This window comes from Lemur catta, chromosome 2 (assembly GCF_020740605.2).
Source record: "Lemur catta isolate mLemCat1 chromosome 2, mLemCat1.pri, whole genome shotgun sequence".
In the NCBI taxonomy this organism is placed as follows: domain Eukaryota; kingdom Metazoa; phylum Chordata; class Mammalia; order Primates; family Lemuridae; genus Lemur; species Lemur catta.
The window spans coordinates 120,171,796-120,192,877 of record NC_059129.1 but is presented as its reverse complement, the minus strand read 5'-3'; the positions used below and the strand labels follow the sequence as shown (position 1 = coordinate 120,192,877).

General features: G+C 37.2%; 2 protein-coding genes across 2 annotated transcripts; both read right to left on the bottom strand.

Moving 5' to 3' along the window:
• Positions 1-5,018: 5,018 nt before the first annotated feature.
• TAAR8 (trace amine associated receptor 8) lies at positions 5,019-6,103 on the bottom strand. The gene has a single exon (XM_045544384.1). The coding sequence runs from the start codon at positions 6,080-6,082 to the stop codon at positions 5,054-5,056; it is 1,029 nt and encodes a 342-aa protein (XP_045400340.1). The 5' UTR covers positions 6,083-6,103; the 3' UTR covers positions 5,019-5,053.
• A 10,622-nt stretch (positions 6,104-16,725) lies between these two features.
• TAAR9 (trace amine associated receptor 9) lies at positions 16,726-17,785 on the bottom strand. Its single transcript, XM_045544383.1, has one exon. It carries the CDS (start codon positions 17,770-17,772, stop codon positions 16,726-16,728), a length of 1,047 nt encoding a protein of 348 aa, XP_045400339.1. The 5' UTR covers positions 17,773-17,785.
• Between the last annotated feature and the right edge of the window lie 3,297 nt (positions 17,786-21,082).

The window sequence follows — 21,082 nt, the reverse complement described above, 5'->3', positions numbered from 1 at the left end:
GGAGGCTGCCAGAGAGATAAGAGCTGTCCTTTCACTAGAGCTGGAAAGAGCGCTATTGAAAACAGAGCTAAGTCCCAGGAAGACCAAACAGAGAGAGTGAAGAAAAGAAAATAATAAAAGCAATTTATTGCTTTTGCTAGAGAAATTTTCTTCTAGGATAAAGAAATATCTAAGGCTTCAAATCCAAAGTGTCTTCCAACTGAAAAGAAGGCAAATGAAAAAAATTAGACACTAAATTTAGCAGAGTATAAACAAATAATTTTAAAAGCTCCCAAGAACAGGAGTCAGAGAAAGCTAGCTTAAGACGAAAGAATGAACATCATACTAGCATCAAACTTCTCATCAGTATGCTTTGTCGTAGAAGGCAATGGAGAAATGCTTTTAAAGTCTGAGGATTTCTTTTTGAACCAGAACTCTAAATCTAGTTAAAATTAAAGTAAAACTGAAATGCTATTAAGTCCTTCAAAGCTAATTGAAAATTAAAATATATTATAAAATATACATATATATTTTATTATATAGCAGGGAATAGACAGCCATGAATTGGTAGGATCAGGCAAGCCAGATCTAAGGAGGGAAATTGAGGAAATGCTCAGGAAAGACAGATTGCACATTGACCAGATGTTGGAGCAGATGAGGGTAAAACTCTGGCTGTCCCTGCAGGGCCCAATCCCAGCCTGTGGACAGCCAGACTCTGCTGGAGTATGGCCAGCCTCCTACCTGTACTTACAAGACTTGCTCAGGTTACTTAAGTTGTGTCCTGCACTAAAAAAAGGATGGTTTAAATCAGATCATTTTAAAGATAGTTTCAGTCCTAATATTTTGTGTCTGTTATCACAGTTTAACGATTTGGTGGTAAGGGAAATGTGAGAAAATACAACATTCTTGGTTTGCAAATTTTTCTATTCCTTGAATTCAATAACCAACGTCCTACAGTTAGAGAAGGCAACTGTTTCCAGAGGACAATTCAAGTAAAACTTATTTCCATGAATGGTCACACTCACATGCCACAAAATTAACATGCATAGTGCCTGCAACTTTGATAAGATAACCACCTTGATGCATAAAAATGAGCCATTCAGAATCATATTTACTTAATGTAACTATGACATTCTTACATAAACTCATTAAAATATTTCTATATTTAAAGGAAATTCACACTTATTTAGCAAACATATGTTTATTGACTATATATTATGCTGTAAGTATGGTGGAAGGTCCATGCTGGAGGTATAAAGATGAGCAAGAAGGGACATTCTCCTGAGAAACACAGTTTTTTGGGGACAATAAATATACACAACAGATCAGTAGAATGCAGAAATAATGTGATATTCACAAAGAACATAGTGGTTCCCAAAAAGGCAGAGGCCACATGGAAATGCACCCATAATCTTTTTTGTTTAAAACTTTTGGGCCAGCAGCAGTGGCCCACACCTGTAGTCTCAGCTACTCAGGAGGCTGAGCCAGGAGGATCGCTTGAGCCCATGAGTTTGAGGTTGCAGTGAGCTATGGGTGTGCCACTATACTCCAGGCTGGGTGACAGTGAGAGTCTGTCTCTAAAAAATAAATGATCTTGGCCTTGAGTACATGACTTCATCTCTTTATGTTTCAGTTTCCTCATTTATAAAGTAGAAGTAATAATATTACCTTACCTCATAGTGTTATTTTTGAAGATAAAATGAGTTAGTACTATTAATGCAGTCCCAGGCACAAAATGAGTGTTTCATAAATTTAGATACAATCATTATTTGATTTAAATTGTTTCATCTTAAGGTTAATGAAATAATTATGGGACATATACATCTTGTAATTTGTTTCTACAACAGGGAAAGAGTTGTTGATGTATGGTACTAGTTCTCAATGGGAACAAGGAGGAATTAGATAAATATATTTTCAGTCATATCATTTGCAAATAATATTTTAACTTTCTATTTTTAATTTCTATATCTATTCTTTCTCTCATCTAGTTGTATTAACTAGTACTTCTAAAACAATGTTTATATGTTGTGAAAACATTGGACCATCTTATCTTTATCTGGATCCTAAAGAGAATGCTTCTAACGTTTCATATCTAAGTATGTGCTGAACTTTGGTGATAAATATACTTTTTATCATATTAATGAAGAAAACAATAAAATAGATCCTAAGTAACATCCAGGGACCTTCATTCTAATGCTCAGTATTAACATGATTTGGTGTCTTAGTTCATATTCTCTTGAGTGATAATGTGATGGACTTAACTAAGCCTATTGATGAGTTTCCTGGAATCATGTGTCCAACTCTAATTTGATCATCTATGGCCATGGAGGTTATTGTGTAATAACAACAAGGGCACTATACGCTTGTATAATCAGAAAGCCATGATCAGCACATCTGGGCTAGTCATATTTAGGGAAGTCTATAGCGAAGGATATGGGAAATGTTCATCTCTTATCTTTTCTCTCCTTTGTGAAGTTCCACATACCTACTACACATTCAAAAGAAACTCCATAGTTAGAATTGTTTTAGAGGTTTTGGCATCATTTATAGCAAAATAATGTTTTGCTTGCCCACAGAATGAATTTCAATGATTTTTAATTTACCTTTGAATTTTGATCACTTTCATTATCTATAATTTAATTTAGCAACAGTGCAAGTCTATAGGATATTTACTGAATAGAACTATTATCCAACTCTTTCCTTTAATTTTTTTCTATGTTTGTCCTCTATACTCTAAAAATAGGGAGGATTGTATCCTTTTTTAAATCTGCCACAGGCTGATCTGTTGAGTATAGTTAAATGATAGCATGAAACTTTTATTTATTGATTGTTATCATGCTACTAATCTAGTCATTGCCTTCCAATTTGCCAAGCCCAATCTTCCATTTATGGAAACTAATCCTTCTGTTAAAAAGAGGTTTCCACACTCCTGTCTACTTGTTGAGTGTCCAAACATGCTTGAAGACCAATCAAAAGTGCTTTCTACTCAAAAAATAAGGTCACCTTTAACTCCTTTTTATAATCCCTCAGGTCATAAGTGAGAAGACAATGTTATAGGAAAGACCAGCACCAAGAACTAGCCTTGTACTGGTAACTGGTCCTCTGTTCACAGAACTTAGCACCTCTGACACTTTTTTTGGCCCTCGATAAAGTCATTTAAAATATGTTGTTCAGGCCAGGCACGGTGGCTCACGCCTGTAATCCTAGCACTCTGGGAGGCCGAGGCAGGTGGATCGCTCGAGGTCAGGAGTTCGAGACCAGCCTGAGCAAGAGGGAGACCCCCGTCTCTACTAAAAATAGAAAGAAATTAGCTGGCCAACTAAAATATATATATATAAAAAAAAATTAGCCGGGCATGGTGGCACATGCCTGTAGTCCCAGCTACTTGAGAGGCTGAGGCAGTAGGATTGCTTAAGCCCAGGAGTTTGAGGTTGCTGTGAGCTAGGCTGACGCCAGGGCACTCACTCTAGCCAGGGCAACAAAGTGACACTCTGTTTCAAAACAGAGACACTCTGTCTCTGTTGTTCGTATTACCCTCAAAATTATTTTTCTTGAGGCAAATACTATGTATAATACAATTTTTTCCTTAGCCATTCCCAACACAGGTACTTATACATAATTAATACTAAAAATTTATTTGAAAAGAATTAAAAGCCTCATTGGAAACCAATGAGAAAAAAGTACTTTGATAACCTTAATTCAATAAACATAAGAAAAAAGAAAAAGGTTTATATCACACTACTTGACTACAGTTTCGTTTCTGTATGCAAAATGCCTTAGATATGCATTTCAAAGTGACTTTTATTGAATCAAGAGTGTACAATATTCCAGAAAGCAAAATATAAAATTATAGTATACAGCATTTGTCCTCTTTGTAACATACTTTTTTTGCATTTTTATCAGAATTTTTGACACTGAAACATCTGAGATGAGAAACACTCATTAGGTGAGAAACACTGTTGAGAAAAGTAGTGGAAATGAATTATACACTATTGTCAAGTGATAAAAATTGGTGTAGAAATGACAATTGCTAGTGATAATTGATCATTCTTTTGCAAAATTTCCATTTGCTAAGGACCATTGTGCCAGGCTTTTTGTGGTAGATTTTTTTCACCTGCAAAATTTCTGGGTAACATCTGTAATTACTACTGGCTCCCAAAGCTGAATTATTGGCCCCACAATATTGTGGATGGAAATTCCAAGGTTCTGCCCAGCCATGAAGCAAGAGAGGCTTATCTGCTGCTCCTAAAACTCCTGTAAGGTACAAACATTAAGGCACACACAGCAAGGAATAGTCACAGAAAGAGCAGCAAATAAACAGACCCTTTGGTAGTGTCATCTCACCTGGACTGTGTCTGTTATGGGCTGAATTGTGTCACTCAACATTCATATGTTGAATTTCTAATCCCTAGTACTCCAGTCTTTAAAATGAGGTCATTAGGGTGAGTCCTAATCCAACATGACTGGTGTCCCTATAAGAAGAGGAGTTCAGGACACAGAAACACACAGAGAAAAGCATGTGAGAGCACAGAAAGAAGACAGCCGTCTTCAAGTCACGGAGAAAGGGCCTCAAGAGAAACCAACCCTGATGACAACTTGATCTTGAACTTCCAGCTGCTAGAATCATCAGAAAATAAATCTGTGTTGTTTTAGGCCACCCAGTCTGTGACATTTTGTTAAGGCTGCCCTAGCAAACTAATACAGTGTTGCAAAAGACTTGTAAACAAGGGCCACTTGTAGATAAATGAGAGTTGAGCATAGAAGAAAAGATGATTTGAAATTTCACATCCGAAAATGAGATTTGGGTTCATCAAATTGGGAAATACAAGTACATGTGGCGAGGATGTGTATAAAACATTGAGACAGGGGACATGTGTAAACCACTTTATCATTTATTATTTAATGCAGTAAATATCTTTACAAGCATTTAATGGTTTAACCGTCCTGTGAATTTTTTCCTGGCTAATTTGAGAAAATAATATATTTCTGTAATTTTGAAATGTTTTATTTATTTCTTATATTTAAATTCATAATTTTGAAAATATCCTTCATTTTCTCAACTTAGCGCTAACACTTATTCTGCAAATAAACTAATGGTTGATGAGTTATCCTTTAAAACTTCCCCACTTAAAATAAGTTTTATGGCTTTCCTAAACCAAGGATAAAATAAAGCATAAATCAAAGGATTCATGGCTGAGTTATAATAAGCACACCAACAACAAATTTCATAGATATAGGCAGGGATTATGAAGCCCATAAAAGCATCAATTAGTGTCTCAATTATATATGGTAACCATGAAATCATAAATGCTACCACTGTGACCCCCAGAGTTTTAGCTGCTTTTCTCTCCCTCTTGGCCACTCTGGCTTTGTAACTCTCTGAGGATGATTCTGCTTTGCTACTGGTAGCTTCAATTTTTATAGCTTGTTGTTTTGCTATAAGAAAAATCTTACTGTAAAGAGTTATCATGACAAGGGTAGGGATGAGGAATAACAGAAAATGTATCAAAACCCAGTCTTGATTGACAACAATTTGACAACCACCTACACAGCTGAGAGCACTTACTAAGTCCTCCAGCCCATCGTCACTGGCACCTGTGTAGAACACAGCACCGCTGTACACGACGGGCAGGATCCAGGAGATGCTGATGCAAATTCCTGACACCGACACCGTGAACTTGGTAGGATAGACCAGAGGGTCAGTAACAGCAATGTACCTGTCGATGGAGATGAAGCACAAGTGGAAGAGAGAGGAGTAACAAAATGTCACATCACAGCAACTGTGAAGGGCACAAAATTTGGCTCCAAAGTACCAGCAGCTCTCCACGGACCTGACCATGCTGAAGGGCATCACGGTCACACCCACTAAAAAGTCAGCACAGGCCAGAGAGGCGATGAGAAAATTGGTTGGGGAGTGCAGCTGCTTGAAATGAAGAACTGAAGCAATCACCAAGAGGTTTCCAAATACAGCCAGCAAAGACCCAAAGCCAAACACTGTATACAGAATTGCCCAAGACCCAGGTGAATAAGAAGTTTTCAGACAAGATCTGTTCACATTCTCATAGCAAAGCTGCACAACAGGTTGGGAAAAATTGCTGGTCATGGTTCTGCTGTTTGATGCTTGCTGTTTCTGTCCTTTCTTGTGGTAGGGAATTATACTTTTGAATTCTGAAATTTAAAAAAAAAATCAAACTGCATATCTGAGTAACTGCTTTCAAATATTGTGTTCTATATTCTTTTTCAATTTTAATTATAAAGAAAAAAGAAATTCAAAAACTCAAAAATCATTCTGTCTTTAATCACATAATTATTTCTAGGTCTAAACCTCATAGCTAACCCCAAGAAAATCTACTATTAATTTGTGTTCGACCAGAAATCACATTATCTGAATAATTGAAGAAATTTAATTTACATACCTTGTTCTTTACACCCTTGAAGCTCTTACTTGCAAAAGATAATCACATAATATAATTATATATTTGAGAACTCACCTTTTAATAGGCTTTTACCCCTAAGATGTTTTAGGAAGCCAGCCAATCAACCTCACTCATTACAAATTCTTCACAAGGAATCCCTACAGTGTAAGGTGTGAATCATGAAAGAAAACCTACTTTTGATAAATATAATTAAAAAGTTCTTCTACAAAACATGTTTCTCTATGTTGCACTACTTTGTAGAAATAATTATAATTTCTATAACCAAGAGATTTCTTTAAGTTCAACTGTCCTGAAATAGCGTAGGCCAGGATTTGACAATAATGTCACCTATTCCTTATTGATAAGACTGTTTACATAATTTTCGTGGCCTAGCAAAATAAAAATGCAGACTTCAAAGATTTGAGAAAAAATTATCATTAAAGGCACTGAAGTAGAAGGCTTTTTCTTTTCTTTTATGGTTTCTCTTGATCTGCCATGATGTTTGATATTTGCTATGTAATGTCCCACCCCCCTGGGCACAGAGATATTAGCATGGCAAGTATATGCACATGAGCCACCCACTGCCAAGTTCCCCCTCATGCCAGCCACTGAACTAATATGACATGGCCAGGATTGGGTAAAGGAAACTGAGCCAGGCATCTCACGGGCCTGTCACCGCCACCACAGGCAGACAGGTGCCCTCCCAAGGGATTGCAAACTCCATACCAGAAAGCACTTGATGCTTGGATTAGAGGTGGTGAGAGGATTGGCCCTGCCTAGTAGCACTTGAAGTGTGCTATGGCCCTTCCAGCCCGGGATGGGGACAACAGCCTATGCTTTGCCCTGAGACTATAGGAGGGCGTGCCTGACTGCAACTCTCCCTGTGCTGCATCCAGCCCTCTGCAGGGGTGGAAGGAGGATGGCAATGGTCACTGGTCAGGGTTGGGAGGGACAGGTTGGACAGGGGCCAAAGGTGCCAGGGGGCAGGGAGAAGGGATGAGGTGTAATACAGGATCGCAGACGATCTGAGGTTCCAAGCACCCAGCACACACTCCATTGTCCCTTCACTTAACAAAATACAAATTGAAAGATGAAATTATGAAGAAATTCAAGACAACAGCTACAGGCATGAAACTCCAATATCAGGGCTCTGTGCCACTGCTCCAGTCACAAGCCCTTAGATCTACCTGCCTATTTCATTTCAGATTTTAAATTACCTCTCTGTAACCTCAGCTCAATGACAAAGCAAAGACTGCTCCACGTGGAGGTAAATGCAAAACTTCCCAACTAGCAGGTGTGGTGGCTGAAAATGACAGCCTTTCCTGACACAGAGCTCTGCACTTGCAACATTAACAGGAACTTAGAGAATTAAGCAGGGAGATTAAGAACCGAAGCTCCATCAAAAGGATTTCGGGTCTGGGAAAAGTAGCTATCTTTGATCCTATACAGCACCTATTAAGCAGGAAGTGATAAAGATTTTGTCCTCCACAATAGCATATGAAGGACTTGAAAACACAAATATGATTTGCCACTTAGGATAAAGGTATTAAAAATATGCTGGAATAAATGTAGGAGAACATAAAGGTGTGAAATGAAAACAATTGTTCAGCTGATCATCTGCCAACTTCTTCTTGGTAATGCTATCTTACCTTCTCTTTAAATTCTCAAACTTAACTTGATCTCACCCCACTCTTATTCAGTAATCTTGCCTCTCTATTTTCTGAAATATGAAATAGGTAATTTACAGACCAAAAGGATCTAAGGGCTCAGGGGTGCATGATGAAGGCAGGAGTCAAAGATGATTCCCAGGTTTTTAACTTGCCAACAAGTAAGACACAGTGTACAGGAGAAAGAGTACATTTGGGAGGTAAAGATGATGAGTTAGGTTTGGACTGGTCAGAGGAACATAAAACTGGAGTTCTTCAGTGGGGAGTTTGGCCTATAAATTTGCAGCTCAGAAAAAAAATTCTGCCAGAGACAGTCATTTGGGATTCCTCACATTCTCATGTTTTTGAAATCATAGAAGTAAATGTGATTGCCTGGTGCACAACAGCCATAGTGCCTAGGATGTATCAGATACTCAGTATTTGTTGATGCATTAGAGTGTGTGCAGCAAAAATGGAAGGAACCAGAGGAGTGCCAGCCTCAAAGTTATTCCTGCAAAAGAAAGTATAGCCAGAAATACGGATGGAAAAACAGGAAAAAGTGGTTCCATAGACACCATGGATGAAGGAAGAAGGGCATAACCAGGAGTGACTGGTGGTATAGATGTGTCAATTTAAATCAAGACTGAGAATTGTTTGCCGGTATTAACTAACAGACTGATGATGAGCATGATTGAACTTCTTCTCGTGGAATGTTGGAGACAGAACCTAGATTGCAGTGAACTGAGAATGAACGGGAATGGGGGGAGGGAAAGCAAGTGAGATCATTAACAACGACTGATATTGCTCAACCATAAAGAGGAAGAGAGATAACATAATAAATAGCAAGAGACAAGGATTCAGAGAACATCGTGTTGCTATTTTTGTTTTGTTTTGATTTGATTTATTTGTTATTGTATTCCAGATGTTAAATAAAAACTAATGAAGAAATGAGACCAAAGATTGGGCTCTAACTGGAAAAGTATTACTGCCAGGCAGGGAACCAATCAAGCATAGATTTAGGCTCAGAAAAACTGGATTCAAATGAGTAGAAATAGAGCAGGTTTCTTAAAGCCAAAGGACCATGAACTGCCTCTATCCTATGTTAGGAAAGTAAATTCTGTGAGTGTTGCTGATTGGCTAGTGATACCCGGGCTCATTGGTTAGGTAAGCACCGGACCCACTAGAGGTATCTGCAGGATGCGTGGGGCACCTGCTTTGGGATTATGGCATTGTATTGGTTTCCTGTTGCTGCTGCAGTAAATTACCAAAAATGTAGTGGCTTATTGCAACACAAATTTATTATCTTATATTCTTACAAAACTGGAATTCTGGAGGTTAGAAATTTGAAATGCGGTTCACTGAACTAAAATCAAGATACAGGCAGTGCTGCATTCCTTCTGGAGACTAGGGGAGAATCTGTTCCCTGCCTTTTCACACTCCTTAGCATTCCTTAGCTTGTTATCCCTTCCTCCATCCGTAAAACCAGCAGCTTAGCATCTTCAAATCTCTTCCCGACTCTGACACTGACTCTCTTCTCTCTGAGTACATTTTTAATGACTTCTGATTACAATGAGCCCACGTGATAATCCATCTTGAGGTTTTTTGATTTAATCATATCTGCAAAGTCCCTTTTGCCACATACTCACAGGTTCCAGGGATTAGGATGTGAACACATGGGGGAGGGAGCATTTTCTGCCTACCACGAGCATACGCCTGCTTCTGCTGCCGACACCAAGTGCAGTCTGTGGATGAGAGACACTGCTGCCGCCACCTCTGTGAGACACCTGTCTCCAGATTTCTGCATCCCGTGAGATACAGAAGTTAGAAGTTAGAAAGTTAGACTGAAGAGCACCGTTTGTCAGGATAGATAGAAACCAAAACCTCCAAGTATTTACCTTTTAAGACCAAAGACCTAGTTCTAGTAAAAAAGTAGATCAGAAAACATATGCAATCACATAAAACAGGTTTTTCCTCTTCCACCTTTACTTCCCAGACAAGACAAATATTTCATTACGACATTCTGCCAAGATGCCTCAATTAGTTCATTCATCAACCCCTGTGCACCAAATGTATGGAAGAGCAGGCATATAAAAAAGAAGAAAATATAAAGTTCAAAGATAAGATAATCTCAGCGTGTAATAAAAGAAACAAGTGCAACATGTGAGCAGAGCAGAAAATGAGGACCTATTGGTTTTCAGGTTCAGAAACAACAATGGAACCCAGGACTTTGATTACTTTATTTTTATTTTTATTTTTTATTTTTTTTGAGACAGAGTGTCACTTTGTTGCCCGGGCTAGAGTGAGTGCCGTGGCATCAGCCTAGCTCACAGCAACCTCAAACTCCTGGGCTTAAGCGATCCTACTGCCTCAGCCTCCCTAGTAGCTGGGACTACAGGCATGAGCCACCATGCCCGGATAATTTTTTTGTATATATATTTTTTAGTTGGCCAGATAATTTCTTTCTATTTTTAGTAGAGACGGGGTCTCACTCTTGCTCAGGCTGGTCTCGAACTCCTGACCTCGAGTGATCCACCCGCCTCGGCCTCCCAGAGCTAGGATTACAGGCGTGAGCCACCGCGCCCGGCCTGATTACTTTAAAGAGATCTAAAAATGCCCCAGGCAGACAGGAAACAAGACATGCTCGCTCCTTAAAGTTAGGGGCTGGAATGAGGCTTCTCACTGTACAGCACATGTGAAAGGATGCTAAAGCGATGTGACTTTGCCCCAATTCCACCTAGGACTTTGGCTTTTGGAAAGCAGTTAGTCTAGGGAGCTATAAGGAGACTAGATTCACAACCAGGAACTGGGCTGAGCTGCCCAGTGGCTGATTTCCTGGATCTGTGTTTTTTCCAATATGACAGCAGAACAGGAACCCAAAGCACCATTATTGTAGAGCAAGATTGTGTTTTGGGAACCTTCAGGGATGGATGGAGACAACTTCAAAACTACCAGGCGCTAATAAATGTGAAAAAAAAAAAAACTATCAAACTTATGCAGCAAATATCTTTTCCTGCTATATGGTTTAACTTTTCACAGTCTTTATGTTGACTTTTGGTAAATAAGTTTTTTATTTTAATGTGGTTGAATTTATCAATAATTTCTGTACTTTTAGTGCTCTTGTGTCTTATTATATTTCATTTTAGGTACTTTCTATTTGTACTACCTATTCTATATTTCTGGTGGCTTCAATCCCTGAAACTTTCCACAGTTATGGAGCACTAATTTTCATCTTCTTACTCTGATAAGTAAAAGCTGTCTGAATGGAAACTGCTCATGATCAGATTTTTATGGTTTTTAATCTGTTTCCTCATAGGCTAGTAATCTTTGTTATCCTGTTAGACACTAGTATATTTTTAGTAAATTTTTTCAAGTGTAAAATGTTTTAGTGTGACAGTTTGTCTGAACCACTTAGTCCTAAGGTTAAAACAATTTTGTGCTTCTGCAATAAACTTAACCTGATCACAATCTTTCATCTTTTAAGATATATTGCAGGATTCAGTTTCGATACATTTTGCTTAAAATTTTGGAATGTATATTTATGAGTGCTATAAACCAATTTACTTTCTTGTTAAAAACAAAAAACAAAAAAAAAAAAAACAACTACCAGGCACTAAATGTGTGCTTTGGGGGGGGGGTAAATAAAATAAAAATAAAAACTAAAACTAAACAAACCCACCCTTTCAAAATAAAAAAGCACAACAAAAACCGAAAGGACATGAAGCAATATAATGCTAAAATACAGCCAATAAAATCAACTACCAAAACATAAAACTTTCCAGAAAAAATTAATTTTATAGAATAGTTTGACAAAGCACAACTTCTTAGTTGTTTCCATACACATCTCCTGCTCAAATGCAGAGTCCTTTGTAGATGATGATCGGAAGGTCTTCAGTGGAAGCTTGAGAGCTACGTTTTTAAGAAGCACCTGCAGGTGATTCAGATACTAATAATAACAAATGATATTACGAAAGGTAAAACTTTCTTTTGCATTTGATATTAGAATATTAAATTCAGTGCAAAATGCATGGTAGGCCATACATAAAGATTTATTGGGTTAGGATCCAGTGTATGATCTATAACTTCATTTTCCTTTTTTGGAAGGTGGCTACGCTCACCACTATACCACCAATGCCATTTTCCTTTTTTGTATTATTTACTGTCCTCTGTCTAAATCACCCACTAATACTTCTCCTGATTGTTTTTTCTATTTCTTGTTATTAATTGTAACCAGAAATGAGCCAGGAACAAGGAAGGAAGAAGAGGTTTGCTCTCATGAGAAGCTCAATGAGAAAATGGCAGCCGTTGATTGCCGAACCTCACGTAAACTCTATTCGCAGCCTCACCAGGTAATGGAGAGGATAAGCCTTTGAATCACCATGGAACGTGTGGACACCTCCATACCCAGAGCCTGTCTCCTTCTGGAAAATAATTTATTCACACCTGGGTTTGAGTCTATGCTCTCCAATCTCTTTCACTTTATTGTACATGGTAACATAAGTATCTCACAACTTATGTTTTGGAGTATCAGTATAAGTATACTTGATAAGAGTATCAAGTATAATCAATATTTGGGATTTGAAGTATCAGTATAAGACATCTGTGAAAACAATACATTTGCTTTATATTATATAATTATTATTATTGACTAAGACATCCAACCATGATGTTCCCCTCAGCTTAACACAGGTTTCTTCCTGACTCTAGGACCCTGACCACTCCCCCCTTTTCTCAGAGAATTTATTTTAGGAAATTTTTATTTATAAATTCCTTCTCTGCCCCTTGGAGATTTAAGTCTTTTTTAAAAAGTTTCTTGCCAGTTTTACAACCCAGGAATGTCTTCCTCAAGGACCTGGGAGCAATCCCTTTGAAATGTGATCATCAAGGAAGACAGATTCCCTGTCTCCCAGTTTCTGTAGGAGGATAGTAGCCTAATCTAGAGAGGTCATTCCTGCAAGTTAGAAGACTACCAGGCAGGAAGATATAAGAAAATTTACTTTTCCTTTTGGTGAGGCCAATTAGCAAACACAGGTGACCTACAACCTTCCCTCCCTTAGCTCTCAGAAACTCTCCAGCCCTTTGTTTCAGTGCAGTTGAGTTCAGACTGAGTTCTGGCCTCTCTCCCCTATTGCACGCAATAGTCTTGAATAAAGTCTTCCTTGACTTTAACTTTGGTGCAATTTTTCACTTTGACATAACAAAAATATAGTGCAGTGTTCATCAGCTGGGCTACCACATGTAACAAACAACCACAAATTCTCAATCACATATAACATTAAGCATTTATTTCTCACCTATCTGAGGTTCACCTGAGTTGACCCTACTTCAAACTGGGACAACTGGGGAAGAGGAGGTGGGGGTTCTGGTTAACGGTGCAGCAATACTTCATGTATCTCACATTCTCCTTGGATCTGCGGGCTACTCATGCATGTTCTCATGGCAATGCATAGGTTCAAGAGAACAAACAGAAACAAGACCTCAAAAGGCCTGGGCTCAGAACAGGCACACTGTCTTTTCTGCTCTCACCCTGCCTCCTGTGGGTAGACCTGCAAAGTTACACTGCAAAAGTCATGGTTACAGGGAGGGGTGAATAATTAGGTATTTTCTATTTTAGAAGATCAAATAAAGAAGAAGGTAGCAATTGTTTTTTTAAACATAAAAGACCAGCGTTAGACTACTAAGTAACTGATGGGTGAAAATAAAGAAGAATTGATCATTCATTTATTTAAAAATATCTTTATGAACTTAATGAGTGTACAACACTGTGCTAGGTATGGAAATAATGTGGACAAAACTTATCAGCAAATAAAAAATACTTAGTAAATATCAAATTACTTGATTTATAAAGCATAGGAATATATATTAAAGTGGAAAATATCTAAAAATTATTGCTCACATACTATAACAGACTTAATTTTTAAAACAGAATACATTTTCTGTTTGTCAAAGGGCATATCTGTTGCTTTTAATACTCACTTCAAAACAATGTGATTTTTAAATTAATATTACTAGTATATTTCTGTTTTTTTCAAATACAAAAGCTATGCTGTCCTTTTTTAAGACTGACCTTTAAACGGGTTGCAATGTGTTCAAATGAAGAGTGAAAACATAACTGAGTGTTATAACTGAAGAAAATAAACACAGTATCTTAAAAGCTTGTAAACGCATGAAGAGTTCATGACATCCAGTTAACTATTAATTATATCAGTAATAAATGAAGAAACTCTGTTGTAGTAATACACAGTTATATTGGTAGCTCTCTGAGAGGACCTAGGTGTTAACAATGTCCTATTCTGTCTTTGTGATGTGTTATTGATGGAGTATTCATAGCCCTACCAATAGATAACTGACAAAGTTGCTCTAATCCTGACCAACACTGGGACTAACTACAGCAATTGCTCAAATAACTTCCTAAGTATGAGCACTCCATTTCAATATTTAAAAAAAAATACACAGAGCTTCACATAATGTAGTAGTTGTCCTTTTAATATCAACTAATTGAGAAAAATACATGTAGACAAAAGCTATTATGAATTCAGCAATGCTTATAAATGTGTATTTTATTAATAAAAATAAGCATATATTTTTAATAATAGTACATACATATGAAAGACACAGTATTTATATAGCTACCACCTGGGGCATAAGTGGCTTAATTACTTCTTTGAAATAGTTCTGCAATCTTCCATTGGCTGAAGCAGTTTGGAACCAAAGCTCACCAGGATTAAGAGACCAAGCTCAGCGATATGTTCCAAGGTCAGATTTTACTTTACAGACAGTCTTGTAGAGTGAAGCCTACTGCCATCCTCTGTCTATCTTATTTCAAATATATCCATGGCTCTCCAGCAACTTGGTAGGCAGCTGGCAAAGAAGTTTATAGCTTATTTGTATACATAAATGAGGAGAGAGGGGTGGGGTTGCACTAATAGTCTAGTTAGTTTCGGGGAAAATAAGCAAGTACTTTTTGATTAAAAGACTTTCTTTATGAAGGGCTACAAGAAGAGTGGAAAAACAAGAAAGGGTAAATTAAAATTGTATTCTCCACTGTGATGTAAGTAAGAGCTTAAAAACATCACTCGATAGCACTTATTTCTGTAAACAATTCATCTAAAGATTATACTCTACATAGCACAAGTGAAGGGTGGTATATATGTGTAAAGTCTCCCAAACTGTTTTCCTTGGTTTTTATTAGTATCAAGGTAAGTTCACACTTGCAATCGAGGAATGGAACACACATTTCTATGAAGATACTACTGACTCCCAAACTGTGAGCTCCTTCTTAAGGAATGAGAATAAAAGGCCTTAATTGTGAGCATTTGAAAGATGGTCAATAAACCTGTTCCTTGACTGTTTGGCCTGAACCACAAACAGATAGTCTGCTACAAAGATTTTTATATTTCTTTTGTCTTCGTTTACACTTAACCTTTTTTCCCTCCTAATTACTCTCAGCTCTGTTTGAAAAGTATTAACAGACAAATTTGAGACAGCTTAATCTTCTATAAAGTATTTCCAAACTGGTTCATCTATTAAATATATAACACATAATTTTATGTAACTTTTTACTTATTTACCTTTTCTTTTCATTTCACAAAACAAACATGTTACAGAGTAGTCTGAAAATCAGCTACGTAAACAAAGATCTAAGGCAGTGATTCCAGGACTTGAGAAGCCTAACCACCCTATTATTACTTTTTTTTTCAAATTTTTGCTGTATCTTGCAACATTGAACACATAATTAAAATGAATTAAAACTTATGTTGATTGAGAAATATATATCAGATGAGAAAACTAAAGCTATTCCTTAAGTGTATAATACAAATTTGGGTGTTTGCTATTTTGAAATAATCCTTAATTAGATTTGGATCACTCAGCTTCATACATTTGCAATGCCAAATACAGTGTCTGGTATAAAGCAAGAACTTAAAAGTAAAAAAATGTTAATTTGAATTGGCTTTTTAAAATAAAATTCTTAATTTACTTCAAATTACTAAAAAAGTACAGAAACCATCTTTTTGTCCACATTCTTATTCTACAATAAATTATGTCTCCAAAAGCAAGAAAGATGTAGTGTATAGTCACATAATCACCAAATATGTTCTTTGTAAACACATTGTTTATGAAAGGGAGGGGAAGAATTACTGGGTTGAAAAAACAAGACGTCAAGTGTTTTTCAGATGATCTTCAGTCACTAGAAAGTTTCACATTCCAGCTCTCTACAATGTCTTTTTAGATTCAAAAAGCTTCAAGAATTGATCTCGTGTTTACATCTCAAGCAAGATATACTTTAAAGAAGATTTTTATCTCCAAAGAACCTAACTTACAAGTTAAGCAGGACCTTTGTTTTCCCTTCTGTGTGTTTTGGACAAGTGAACACTGATCATGAGTGTGGGAGAAACTACAAAGCTTAAAATTATTTGAAGAAACAAGTAAAAATATCATAGGAGAAAGTAGAGAATCAGAAAACTATAAGAGAATACAAGAAAAGAAGGAATCAGCAAATCTTATTCACCTATTACTAAATTCTAAAAAATGCCCAAATTTATGAAGACAACAGATGCTTAGAACAACTGTTGAATATAATGTCCTCCTACTTGGCAAATATTACTCTTGTTTCTCTAGATCCAAGTGTTTATTTTTGCACTTGAACTTAATTCCAAGTTAGTTTTGAAATCCCTGAAGTAATCTTTTTAATCTGTATCTACTTCTTCAGAAAATAAATTAATTGTTGATGAGTCACTCCTTAAGACTTTGCCGCTTACAATAAGTTTTATTGCCTTCCGAAACCATGGGTAAAAGAAAGCATATATCAAGGGGTTCATAGCTGAATTATAATAAACACACCACACTAAAATCTCATAAACATAAGGAGGAGTTATGAAGTTCATATAAGCATCAATCACAGCATCAATAATGTACGGTAGCCAAGAGACAAGAAATGCTGCCATAGCAATACCCAAGGTTTTGGCAGCCTTTCTCTCTCTTTTTGCTACTCTTTCCTTGTAGCTCTCTGAGGAGGACTGAGCCTGGCTGGCTGTGCTTTCTATCTTCCTAGCCTGATGCTTAGCCACCAAAAATATCTTCCCGTATATAAACACCATGGCAACAGTGGGTACAAAGAATAGAAGAAAACAAAGTAAAACCCAATTTTGATTCAACGGAGCCTGGCAGCCTCCTACACAGGTGAGAGCAACTACTAATTCCTCAATTCCTTCTTCATTGGCCCCTGTATAAAAGATAGAAAAGCTATATGTGACTGAAAAAAACCAAGAGAGAACAATGCATATTCCCGAAACCGACACAGTGAACTTGGTTGGATAGGTCGGAGGATCAGTAACAGCGATATATCTATCCACAGAGATACAGCATAGATGAAACAAAGAAGCAAAACAGAAGGATGTATCGAAACACGTGTGGAATTTACAGTAACTGTCCCCAAAGTACCAGCAGCTCTCCACAGACCTCACCGTGCTGAAGGGCATCACGGTGACTCCCACCAGGAAGTCGGCACAGGCCAGGGACGCGATCAGAAAGTTTGTAGGTGTGTGCAGCTGTCTGAAGTGAAGGATAGCAATGATGACCAGTAAGTTCCCAAACACTGCCAGCACAGCCCCCAAGCCCAGGACAGCATACAGGATTGCTCGGGGACCCGGCGAGTAAGGGGTTTTAATGCAGGATCCATTCACGTTCTCATAACAGAGCTCCACAGTGTCCGCTTGGGAGAAATTGTTCACCATTGCCTTCTTGTTTGGATGAAAGTTCTCAAATTCCTGATTTCAGCAATTCGAATAAAGGAAATGGCAATTTCAAAGTCTTCTGGGGGGAAAAAATCTCTAGTTAAAATGATAAAAGTTCGTGATTTTCTACCTCTTAATCTTTCCAAAAAATATTCCCATATTTTTAATATATTAATATTTAGAGTGGGAATATGTTGCAGAAAGCCATTAAAAACATTGTCAAATATATTACTAAATAAGTGGCTGCCAATACACTTAGTCCAATGCTATCTATTGTATAAAAAATAATCTGCTAATCACTAGAAAAACCCTTTTTTGTGTATTACTTTACCTTTTGACAATCTCATCTGTAACCATTTGAGTTAAGAAATAAATAGGCTACAAAAGGCTGAGTTTTATTTTCTAAGTTATCTCCCCAGAGTAGCTACTTAAGCAGTAATGACAAGCTATACTTCATTTTTTTTCAAGAAGGAAGAAATAAATTACATCTCCTTCACAAATATAACTCCAAAATCCCTATAGTATTGAGTGTGAAGACCGAGGAAAAGTTTACTCATAATTGCTTTAAACTTACTTTATGAATACATTTTTCCTATTGCTTATATTTGCAGAGTTTGTGGTTTTTTTCCTTTTGTATTCATTCCTGGTTCAGACAGCTTGAGGTGATTTGTAGAACCCTTCTTATCAAATTGATACTAAAATAATCAATGTGAAAATATTTTTCAGGCTAATAGTTTTAGGTGTCTAAAATCAATAAGAATTTATTAAAATAAGCAATAACTCCCCTAGCACCTCACCTTCCCATTTTTAGAAAAACAGTATCATTTTAAACCTATCACAGAAGAGTAGGCAACAAATGGGCTGAACTGGAATGGTATTTTTAGGTAACCTGAGTTCCGGGAAGAATGGATTCACGCTAAGTCATCCAAGGTTCAAATAGAGACCAAGTCGGTTTCTCCACGTGTTTGAGTTTGTTGTTATGCTGAGGCTATGGTCTTAAGAGGGCTTGCAGAATTCACCTAACAACAGGGAAGAATTATTTTTTACTTGAATAAGTGCAACCTTGCATCTGGATCTTAATCTTTGAGCTAATAACTGGATTACTTTTATTGTCATTTACCCCATGCTGTAGGTCTGGGCTCTGTTGAAAGTACAGGATCCTAGAAAAACATACACTTACACATATGTGTGTGCATTTTTTTAAAATCTATATAGCTACACTTTTAGGTAATAGGCTTCACTAGACTGTGAGCTTTCAATGGCGTATCCATGGTATTTTCAGTGTTTTCAGGCTTCACTATTCTGTGAGTTTTAAATAAATTCATTTTTACTTTTATTTCCCAGTTCATACTTACTTGAGCTTTCACTGGTTTGATGGCACAAAATTAAATCTCTTTCTTCTCCTAGGATTCCCCAGGTGGGTGCATCTATGTGCTCACAAATCAGTCTACCCAGTAAAATCACATTTGACTTCCCGTATTCTCTTCTTCTGCCCCAGATTTCCTGCTAAGTTTCACCACATCTCTTGTTCTGTTCTCAAGATGTCTAAAGGAATTTCATTATTGATGCATAGTTGGTGCCCTGCCTGAGAGTTTAGAGTCTATGTAAAGGATGCTGTATCCCTAAGCTTTAAAAATCCCCACTTCACTGGTGCCTAAGTAATGCTGCTTTTATGCAAAAGGAGAAAGACCCCTTTTTTCAGTTTTTATACTCAAGTCCTAAAAGAGCAGCCTTCAATCTCACAGAGTGTCTTAAAACTTACCATTTTGTAGAAGCCAAGACACTTGCGTAGCAACGAGCACTTCTAAGACCCACATCTTGGTGTTTAATACTTTTAATCAGTAAGAGGAACTAGGGTTTCTCAAAGAAATGGTTCATTCCATCATGGGACCAGGAAGGAGGTACAGGAAGAAACTGGAACACATTTTTATGACAGAAATTAAGGAAAGTATTTTTTTTAAACATTGGGACAGTGTTGTCAGCATGAATGGGTTCCTACTGCCTGAATCCAGGACAATTTGAGTTCCTACATAATCAGGAAGAATAATAAAATAAGCCTTTGAAAAAGTGGGAATCAACGAGGCTATATTAATTAGATATAGATAGATCAATAGATCAATAGATCCATAGATAGAAAGACAGATAGATTAACAGGTGAAAAAGGAGGGCTGCCCTTCCTTACAATAGACTGCAAAGTGCCAACTGATACATATAGAGAGTGCTGGATTCAGAACATTACAATTTTGGAACCATCACATTAATATTGGTTTTGGCAAGAATCATCAGTGGATGATTCTTGGAGGAAGGGGAGGGAATTTTGATAAGAAATGGGTGGTATTTGCATAGTTAAAAATGTTTCCCAGATATTTCTTATTAGTTGCAAAAGAAAAAATAGTAGTTATACAGTGGAGAAATCAAACAAGACCTTGACCAGATGATCAAAATTAGCATTACTGATGAAGGGCGGATGGCCAAATATGCCTCTGGATAGGACACCCTGAGAAGCACACAATATACTGCATGCAGTATCCCAGTCAGGAATGCACAACATGAATCTAATCAGGAAGAAATTTCAGACAAACCCAAGGTGAGAAACATCCTATTTTTAAAAGGTAGAGGGTTTGGGAGGCAAGGTTATATTCTGTAAAAAATGTGAATGTCATAAAATGCTGAAGAATTTTTCCAGAATATAGGGGACTAAATGGCAAGACAGTTAAAAGAAATATGTGATCCTAGAATGGAGTACATTACTGGGTCAATTGATGAACTTGGAATAGGAATAGTAGTTGGTAAAGGTACCATATCAATGTTAAATTACTGAAATATGTAGGGCTCAACTCACTCTCAGATGTTCTGTCAGCACCACCATCTGTCAGCCTAGTGAATATCTGATGCACCATCGTGGTACCCACACAACTTTGCTTCTGATCCAGAGAGGTACTGTATGTTGAAAGAGTGAAACAGTAGGCTGATGCTGTGGGATGCGTGCTTGTATACGCAAAGACCCAGCATCAGCTCGTCTTATGGACTGCTGGGATGGTCTATTGAAGACTTTAATGTAGTTCTGGTTGAAAACATTTTTGGGGAGGGTAGGATATTATCCTAGGGAAGTGGTCTATGCTCTTACTAGCTAGCAGCACACAGTGCTTTTTATCCCATTGCCACACTGTGAGTCTTAAAAGTCAAGAGTAGAAATGTTGGTGTTATTTCCCCTAAATATCCACTTGAAATTTTTGTCTTCCCATAATAACAACTGTTGTTTCTGCTGGTTTAGAGATTTATCAACCAGTGGAGGAATGCTTCCACATTA